This window comes from Ursus arctos, unplaced genomic scaffold (genome assembly GCF_023065955.2).
Source record: "Ursus arctos isolate Adak ecotype North America unplaced genomic scaffold, UrsArc2.0 scaffold_28, whole genome shotgun sequence".
Classification (NCBI taxonomy): Eukaryota; Metazoa; Chordata; class Mammalia; order Carnivora; family Ursidae; genus Ursus; species Ursus arctos.
In genome coordinates this window covers 5,372,000-5,382,069 of record NW_026622963.1, presented here as the reverse complement: position 1 = coordinate 5,382,069, position 10,070 = coordinate 5,372,000, and the positions used below count along the sequence as shown (strand labels likewise).

At 51.9% G+C, this 10,070-nt stretch overlaps 1 protein-coding gene across 1 annotated transcript in view; it reads right to left on the bottom strand.

The window, feature by feature from the left end:
• Positions 1 to 34: 34 nt before the first annotated feature.
• The window catches only part of PAQR5 (progestin and adipoQ receptor family member 5), a 72,639-nt gene continuing 62,603 nt past the window's right edge, over positions 35 to 10,070 (bottom strand). Inside the window, exons 6-8 of the mRNA XM_026478401.4 lie at positions 8,760 to 8,856; positions 6,586 to 6,727; positions 35 to 3,269 (exon numbers count right to left, since the gene is read on the bottom strand). Coding sequence (XP_026334186.1) covers positions 3,028 to 3,269; positions 6,586 to 6,727; positions 8,760 to 8,856 — 481 coding nt within the window. The 3' untranslated portion in view covers positions 35 to 3,027. The remainder of the gene's footprint in view (positions 3,270 to 6,585; positions 6,728 to 8,759; positions 8,857 to 10,070) is intronic.

The window sequence follows — 10,070 nt, the reverse complement described above, 5'->3', positions numbered from 1 at the left end:
GGTGAAACATAACCAAATCAAGCAGGAAATAGGCCTTTATTGTAATAAATAAATTTTATTTTCTTTTGCCCACACAGTTTACAAAAACCAGACATTGCTGTAAGTGCCATAACTGCGTTTGGAAATGGGTCTTTGGCTTTTCGTCCATGATGGATCGTTGGCTAGAAAATCAGAGGCTGGCATTCAACTAATATGTTACAAAGTATTGTAATACAGTGCTAATAGGTGTTTCATATAGTGCCGTGGCCAAAACAAATTTGGGACACAAGAGAGCCAAATGAAGTGTCTCTCCAACACACGTGACCACACCGTTCTCCTCCACCTTGCCTTCCTTAGAACTGGATTCCACAGCAAGGACTTTGAGAAAGTCTCCAGCAGACCAAATATTTAGACCACCTTGTACTCAAATGATTTCTAAAACCTCCCGCTTCTCATTTGAATCCACACTGACAAATTCGTTTCTCTCTAAACACTGAGCAGTGGAAAGTGAAACTCTTAAGATGAGCGGAGGAAGGTGAAGTTGACTACAGGGCCTCATTCAAACACATTCAAGTTTTATCACAACTGTGGCATCAGGGAAATTTTGGAGCAGTGTTTCTCAAGCAGGGGGAGGAAGAACAACGACATCCCATTGGGAGTCTGTCACCCCCCACACAATCCCTTCCGAGGCAGTGCCATGGGGAGCAGTCACTACCAATGGGAGTATGGCGTATCTCCGGGCGTATGGAGACACTCGAGAAACACTGAGAGCCGCTACGTGAAGAGACATCTTCCCAGCAAAGTCTTCAGCTCACCCAATGCCAGACTTTTTAACTTTCTGGGATGGCTTAAGCAAAACTCTACCGCCATTACTCTTAATACCTAATGGTAATTAATATATGTGAACCTATTCTCCATATCTAGAAGTTTCCAAGTCAGTACATTGGAAACTTTTCTCAAATTTTAACTTGTAACACTGTCCAAAAGTATACCAAGGGACAAAGTTTACCAAACATCTAAAAACATAATGAAACATGGCTCCTACTTTGTGGATTTAACATTTCTTTTCCATCATGAAGTATGATGAAAAAGCCACATAACCAAAAATTAAATAATCTAAAAGGTCCTTCACATGAATCAGCTATGATCTTTCAGCTATTTCTGAGCTAAACAAAGAACATTATTTTACTCTCTCTAAATAGGAGATATTAAAAAGCTTCATGTCTTTGGTATTGCTAGAAAAGGGTATTTAAACTTTGTACTTCTCAGCATAAAACTGCAGTTACAGCAAAATGAAATAGAAGCCCACAGACCCTGCTGGGGCAAAATTCCACTAACAATGTCAGATTGTTGCCAAAAACCAAATTTCGTCATGCAGCTGGCATTTAATGTACCAAAAATTTATCAGCCCATATAATTTTATCAGTCCACATTCCCCAGAGGAAGTAAACAGATAATAAAACTAATGAAATCATATTTCTTGACCACTCTCATCCAATATACATTTTTACTTGTCCTTAGAGGATTGGACGATGAGCTACTCACAAGGCCATTCGAGTTTCCAGGCCAGTTAACCACAGAGGCAGTATTCTAAGATATGGGGGTGTTCCTGAGTCAGCAGAGAAGATCCTGCTTTGTGATGGGCAGCCCCCTAAGTCATGAGCAAGTGCAGATCAGGGGTTGAAGGGCCTCTGTTAAAAACTGTTTTGTATCAGCATTTTCTATACTCCAAAAACACCATGAAATACTAAATTTTAACTCCCAATGCAAAAGATGAGAACACGCTCCATCTCATGCAGAGTAGAAAGCAGGGGATACATCCTTAGGTGCTAAGTTGCTGAAAATTAGGTCAATCGCAGCAACGCTGATAGGCCCAGTGCCTTCTGGAATTCTCGAGGAGAGCATCTCTTCACGTTTGGCCTGGGGCCCTTCTGCATTAGAGTCACCTGGGGACTTGCTCCGATTTAGGGCAAATCTCCACTAAAAGACCTACATTTTAAACTACGAGTGCAGAATCTTCTGATTTTACCTAGAAATCTGCATTTGTCACCACGCCACCGGGTGCTTCTGATTGACGGGAAAGCTTAAGAATCACCACAGTCGACCGACCCTTTAGCAAGGTCTCAGCACCTGTGCACGCGAACCCCAATGTTTGCGGCATATCCGAAATGCTGACGCGACATCGAATGTATAACATCCCAGGTCTAGTGATGCCACTGGTTTAAAAGGTGACAGACGAACACGGCCAACTGGGCCTAAGTCGGCCAGCTCCCGCACATGACACATTTGACCTGTACTGAACAATGCCATACGGTATCAAACTGGCAACAAGAAAACAGAAAACAGAAAACAACAGAACATGGACACCCAGCCATGCAGACTTTTCAGAAGCTCCAAGTCCACATGACATGGGTATTGGCACTTTGAGGCACAGAGACTGGTGGAAAAGAGGACTCTTTCTATTCATTCCCTTCACTAGGTGGGAAAAGGAAGAAGACCCCTCCCCAAACCAGGTCTCTTCATTCCGGAGCGCCTGCCCTGTCCCCAGAGCTCCCACAGACCCAACTTCCTCTTACCCAGGTTCCTTACACTGATCTTTCTGGCTCATTCTCCTCCCACTGCGGACCTCTGGGCAGAGGCCGTGCTATGTGGAACTCATCAAATGAAGCAAGTTCCATTTGCAAAGGGTAATTCAGCTGTTTAATAGTCAAGCTACAAGGGCGGGATGCTTAATCTAACTGTTTAAATAGAATTGAAAAACCCATTGTAAATAAATTTAAAACTTAATGAAATATTAAGAATCTGCCCTAACAAGGACTTACAGGAACCCATCTTCCCCTTTTAAAATCATAAGATAGAATCAGTGCACATCTAGAGAAATTTCCCCAGTTCAATACCTTATTGACATGAACCCACTCAAAAATGCCAAGACATCAGCCATTGTGAATACTTTAGACCTTTGGAAACTGGTACCCGACCGCTGGCTTCGGGCGGTCAGGATGTTGTAGCCTAAGGCTGACACCTGGCATGAAAAGCTTATGGTCTGAATCATGTTTCTTTTTTATGTAATTCTGGCTCAGGAATCCGATACAGAGCAGCTGAGAAATAAATTATGTTGCTGAGGCTGAAGACGAGGCACAGGAGTATGGCCGCAACCATCTGAGGGAAAGACAGGGGCCTGGAGTGGGCCAGGAGCCATTCCTTCCTCAGGGTCTTGTCCAGAAGTATGGCTTCCATCTGCATGTGAGTGGCCAGGATCACACACACATGGAACAGCTGGTGACTGTGACCTACGGCAAACACAGAAAAGGCCACCAAGATCAGCAATAACAAAGGAATGGACTGTCGATACTATACCGGGGCCTGCAGGCCAGACGCATTATGCTGGGGGAGAGAAGCCAGGCGGCAAGGGACCACGCAGTGTCAGGTTCCATCCTTATCAAATATCCAGAAAAGCCAGGTCCACAGACACAAGGTGGATTAGTGGTTGCTTCAGACGGGGGGCGCAGGAATCGGGACCAACAGTACCCGGGCATGAGGGATCGTACTGGGGCAATGAACATGTTCTAAAACTCATTCACGGGGATGGTTGTACAACCCAGTAAGTCCACCCAAAGTATCGCTGAATTATATACTTGAAATTAGGTAACTGTTTGGTATGTAAAGTTTGCCTCCATAATTTATTTTTAAAATGTGGTGTGAGGAAAAATAAAAAAAGCCATCCAAGCAAACCAAGTCCATGTTCCAAACACCTTATCCACCAGTCCTGCATTTCACGTGAAGAGGTCTGAAATCAAGTCCTGCCAAAGTTCACCTCTTCAGGGCCAGCGCTCATCAGCTCCGATTCTGACTTTGGGGCAAACAGAGAACCAGCCAGACTTTCTGTGGGCCACTTACGAGGTGGTCCTCACCCTACTGCCGGTTAATCCCAGACATGACCGAGAGCTCTTCCTCCCCATGACCTGTAGGACCCCGGCTGGCCAGCTCTGCGGGCACAGAGGGGAGAAGCCGGCAGAGGGGGCAGGGGTGGGGGTGGGCAGGGACCAGCTGAGTTGGTAGTGGTGAGAAAATCAGTCCATTGCCCAGGGACAAGGACGGTGTGCGGGACAACCCTCAGAAACCCGAAGATGAGAAGACAGCACAGACCGCATGTGTCCGGACTGACTTGTGTCTCCCTCTCCCCAGTTTCAAAGGTTGAGTTCCCAACCCCTGGTACCTCGCATTATGACTGTATTTGGAGATAACGATCTTTAAAAAAACAACGTTAAAATGAGGTCACCAGATTGGACCCACAGTGACTGTGGGTCCTCTAAGAAGAGGAGGTGAGGGCCTGGGCAGGCACATACACAGAAGAAAGACCACGTGAGGGGCGACAGAGAAGAGGGCCATTTGCAAGCCAGGGAGACAGGCCTCAGGAGAGCCCAACCCCTCCCCTGCCTTCGTCTCAGCCTCCCCGCCTCCAAAATCATGAGAAAGTACATTTCTGCTGTGTCAGCCCCCCAGTCTGTGACTCTTTGTCATGGAAGTCCTATAGCACCCGAACACAACACAAGAGTTAAAAAAGGGTGCTTTCAGGGGCGCCTGGGTGGCACAGCGGTTAAGCGTCTGCCTTCGGCTCAGGGCGTGATCCCAGCGTTCTGGGATCGAGCCCCACATCAGGCTCCTCCGCTATGAGCCTGCTTCTTCCTCTCCCACTCCCCCTGCTTGTGTTCCCTCTCTCGCTGGCTGTCTCTATCTCTGTCGAATAAATAAATAAAATCTTTAAAAAAAAAAAAAAAAGGATGCTTTCAGTAAAAAAGAGAGCGAGAGACAGAAAGAGAGGTTATACCCCCAGGACTCATCCCAGAGTAAGTATTCAATAACCGTGTCCCGGGAAGGGAGCAGCCTGGGCACCTGTCCTCCCGAGCAGAAGCAGAGTCGGGAATGGGAGTGTGGGGGAGAGAGCCCCCTCGGCTGCGTGGCCCCCTCAGGCTGCGTCCCCAGGGAAGAAGGTGCACCTGGCTGAGCCGCCCCTGCCTCGCTCCGGCTATGCTGTGTAGGACGGCCAAATCCATTTGGGAGGAGCAAACTGGCTTCCTGTCCAGCAGAAAGCCCAGCTCTCCAAGGACACATATCCAAGCACAGAGAGGGGAGCAGCTGAGCTCACCGAGGCTCAGACCTGTCTCCATCAGAGCAGGAGATAAAAAGGACAGAAAACGCCACGGGCAAGGGCTGCGTCTGAAATGTGACTGCAGCAAGCAAAGCGATATCAGCACCCCGGCCCGACGGGAATGTGGCCGAGCTTCCTCTGGGCCAGCGCTCACCAGTCCGCACATTGGCCCACGTTGGAGAGGGAGGCCCACGTCTGGCAGACTGCATTAATGCAGGACAGAGAATCTTCCAAACAACCCCTTGTTACTGATTGGTCACTAACAATTGTCTGGCAAATGTCCCGTCACAGGGGTGTCTTTCTGCTCAGCACCCTAAGGCCCAAGAGGATGGGACTAAGGGTGAATGAATGAAACGGTATTAAGAAACCAGGGAGTTGGCCAAACAGGGCCCAGGGCTGCTTTTCCTGGGCCCCCAGATTTCATTTACAGCCTCCTCTGCTTCATCTAGGCGGGGCTGGGGGGTGGCCGAGGCCCCTGTAGGCAGGTTCCAGTTCCCTGGCCCCCCGGTCTCCCTCTTTTGGGGAACCTGCCCTCCAAGCATTTTGGTCTTTGCAATCCCTCCTGGTAGGAGAGAGTAAGCGGGGGAGATGAAGCTCTAATCAGAGTCAACAAAGCAAATGTGGCCATGTCTCAGGTGGGAGAAGATGGAAAATCACCGGGCAAAATGGGCCTGGAGAGAACCAAGGTCCCTGCCCACCATTTAAGGACAGGGCTGGACCCTCGGAGGCCCACGATAGCTTATCTAAGGAGCGCTCATCCCCGGGACTCATCGGCCTCACCAGAAGTGGCCCAAGGGTGCCTCACCCCACTTCCCTAGACAGGGAGGGAAGGAGCTCTCCCAGCAGGTGGGGGTCCCGCGGCTCGGACGGCCCCTCCCCCACCACATCACTTCTGTCACTGTAGTGAGCTCAGTTTCCCATGGAGAGCCACACGGCCTGAGTGAGGGCTGGGCCCCAAGCTTCTGGTGCGGGATGTCTGGGGTGGGGCCTGAGAATCCGCACGTTGCCAAATGATGCTGAAACTGATGGTCTGGGGGCCAGACTTGAGAACCACTGCTCTACCAAGCCCCCCGGCCCCACTGCACCCACCTGAACAAGACAGACACTCTCCCCTCCTGAGCATGGGCCCTGCCATCTGGTCGCCTCAGCGCCAACTGCACTCTGCCTGTCCCGTTCCTCTCCGGGGCTGTCCTCAATGTCTGTTTATTAATGGGATTTCATGTTCTGGGTAATAATGGCGCTCCCCGGGCCCCAAAAGCCATAGGAATGCCTAAGAATCCGAGTGGCCTGCTCTCCATCCTCCCCCACCCTCGCCTGCCTTCTGCCGGCTGCATACATCCTGGCCTGATTTGCTTCTCTCCCTGGCCCTGCTTCCCCTACACCCTGCACACACTGGTGCCGGGGGCAGGGGAGCCTCTCTCTGGGTTGGAGGACACCAGGCAACAGGGCACACTCACCGATGTAGTCGAAGCGTCCGGGTGCCAGGCGCTCTGGCAGGTGCGCGGAGTAGAAGAAAGAGGCTAGGAGGGTCATGGCCATGTGCTTCTGGTGGCTCAAGATGGCTTCGTTCTGCGCACTCTCCCCGGGGAGCAGGAACAGCTGCAGGCAGTTAGAGAAACATCAGATCTTGGGGGGAGGCCCGCTCCCTTCTCATCGCCTGAAGACGTCTCTGCACATGTGTGGACGCCATCGGCCAAGGCCCTCACCTCCTCGGGCTGTGGCTGGGAAAGGGAACTCAGGGCCTGTGTGGACAGAATTCCCGTCCTGGCTGTGGTCACCTGAGACCCAGGGCAACGGTCTTTCGATCCTCCAAACGCTCATAAAGGCTTTTGGGTTATTTAGTTAGAAAAGAAAAGGCAAGAACTGAAGGAAAAGAAAAATGCTATTAGATCTATTGCCACTCTGCCGTCTGGGGTCAAATGCAAGTAGAGTAAAAAGTGGTCTATTCACCCTTGAACTCACTTCTTTCCAGCGCATCGCCAGGTTTCATGTTCCTAATTAAGGCTTTAAGGCCCAGAAATCCCTGGAAGGCCTCTGAGTCATCAGAATGTATTAATTACGGCCATTATGCTGTTTGAGAGTTAAGCGTCGCTTTTGTGTTATCGTTATGAATAGCGACAGCTGCCGCCCCTAACCCGGGGCGCCGGGCCAGCCCCCTTCCTGCGTGGTTTCATCAGAGCCTCACCTCAACAATTACCACGAGGCGGACTCCAGCGGATTCCCATTTTGCAGATGAAGAAGCCAGGCCAGGGGGTGATGTGCAAACCACTAATGAGCGGTGAAGTCAGGACCTGGATCCCAGGCAGGCTGATTCCAGAACCTTCATGCTCATCAGCACCACCATTCAGGCTGAGACCTCCCCTCCCCACTGCCCACCGTCTGCTCCAGCCGCGCGCCAGGAACTCACAGTGTCGTAATCACCAGACCTCTGGTTATTAATAACCACATGGTTTGGTGGTGCGCGGACCGGCTTCTTCTCTGCTCTGGTTTCCTATGTGTGTTCTGTGTCCTCCGGGAAGGACGGCTTCGCCCCCAGGCCCACACAGGTGGAGCCAGCTCTGGCCCTCCCCTTCCATCCCTGCCTCAGGCATCAAGCCTCAGGCTGCCCCTGGGAGGGGAACTTCATTCACTGGAGGCAGGCCATGTGAGGATTAGATGAACCCTCGCCACCCCCCTGTGCAGGAGGGGATGTTAGCCTCATTTACAGACGAGGAAACTGAGGCTCAGAGAGGTTATGTGCATTGCCTAAGGTCACACAGCCAGTAAGCAGTGGGACTGGGATTTGAACTCAGGTCCGTCTGATTTGCGAGTACCTGGACTCTCCCCCTTCTTGTGTCCCTCCTAGACCCTCTTCCTTCGTGTTCTTTCGCTAATCCCCATCTATCCCTAAGACCCTCATTCATCCTTCTTCCTTTGCTACTGGTAGGTTAACTGATGATAATACATAATAATGGGTTTATTGGACACTTGCCACCAGCTAGCATTTTACATGTTCTCTCATGTAATCTTCCCCACCGCCTGATGGACCGAGCTGTTACTCCCATGCCCATTTTACAGATGAGGGAAATCAAGGCACAGAGACAGTACATAATTTGCCCAAAGTCTTGCCATGAGTACGTATTAGAAATCTGGCTGCAGGGGAGCCTGGGTGGCACAGCGGTTAAGCGTCTGCCTTCGGCTCAGGGCTTGATCCCGGCGTTCTGGGATCGAGCCCCACATCAGGCTCCTCCGCTATGAGCCTGCTTCTTCCTCTCCCACTCCCCCTGCTTGTGTTCCCTCTCTCGCTGGCTGTCTCTCTCTCTGTCGAATAAATAAATAAATCTTAAAAAAAAAAAAAAAAAAGAAATCTGGCTGCAGAGCCTGCTCTCCTGGTCCCTCCACTGAACCCCAGGCTGCTTCCCCCACCTAGCCCTCCATGATTACTTCTGAGCCCCCAGTCAATGCTGGCCATTGAAGCAGCCCCTGTGGTTTGTCAATACTTCTAACTACTCTGCACGTGCTATTAAGAAAGGTCTTGACTTCCACGTGTCTCGCAGGGACCAACCTGGTGCTCTGACCCCCAGGAGCTCAGGAAACAACAGATTCCCTGGTGTTGCCAACAGGCAGAGAAAAGACAGAGCTGGGCCCTTACCCTGTAGAAGATGGGGAGGGAGTCCCAGGTGTAGGGATAAGCAAAGGCGAGGACGCGAAGCATCTTACAGAGCCCGGGCTTCTGGACTTCGAGAAACCTAAATCAGGAAAGGAAAAGGGTTCAAGAAATTGGAATGAAAACAGTTTCAGTAAATGACACGCAGGCATGCACATTACAGTAACTGGGGGCAAGTCATCAACAGAAGGCAAGTGTTTTGTGCAGCCTCTTCCTGAGGCCAGCACTTCTCCACCGGCCTCTTCCATTCCTCCCGCCCCGACCGCCGCACGCGGAAAGGCCTCAGGGGAAACCGTCTCCTGGGGCCACATCATGAGAAGCAATGGTGTCCAACGAAGCCAGGGAGGAGGTACTGGGATGGAAAGGCCCTTCAAGACGCAAGTTATCTAACTGCCTAAGAGCCTTTTCGAAGGCCAGTAACAACAGGACAGGGAGACGTGTGGGGCGTGGGTGGCCGCCCGGCACGCGCTCCTGGGGTGAGCACGTCTGGGAAGGATGAGATGTCTGCCTAGTCAGAGCTGCCCAGGTGATCGCTGTGCAGAAGCCCTCGGTTCAGGGGAGTGTTTCATGACTTGGCAGAACTTTCTGGAATCCCTAGTACACCCAGGGATACTGGCCTGGGGAAACTGAGTAAATGTGGCCTCTCCCCCTCTTCTTCATCAACCCGCCTCCAGTCCAAAGATGAAGCCAACGTTAAAATGAGTGGTGCTGACTGTGGCGGAGATAGTGGGGCCTCCGGACAGAGCGCCACAGGGCCTCAGCTCGCTCGGGCCCGCAGCCCAGGGTGTGGGGAGTGGGGCAGCACAGACGGCCGGCTGGATACCAGGAGGACACTGGAGGAGCAGAGAGAATCCCCACACAAAACCACAGCCCTGCACTGGGGCTCAGGGAAGGAGTGCTCGGGCCACAGGCTGGGCTGCCCAGGTACCCCCTCCAATACCACAGTGTACTGTGGAGAGCTAGTTCCTCCCTCGGTGCCCACAGGGGTCCCCACAAAGGTGGTGTGCAGAGTCAGGGCGCCAGGGCTGGTGGGGTGGCTGTTCTGGGGCCGTCGGTCAGACAAGGCCCTCTGAGCCCTCCCTGACGGTCCTGCCCTCAGCACGCTCTCCAGCAGGGATGGAATCTGTGTCCCACCACCGCTCCCCGCCCCTGTTCCCCAGGCGCCCTGTCCCAGCCCAGAGCCTGCCCCTTCCCCCACCAAAGACAGTCTACTGCTCCATCCAGCTTGGGCCCTTGGCCCCTGTTCCCACAGCCGGTGCAGTCACCTGACTACAAACCCCACTGTCCCCCGTGTCC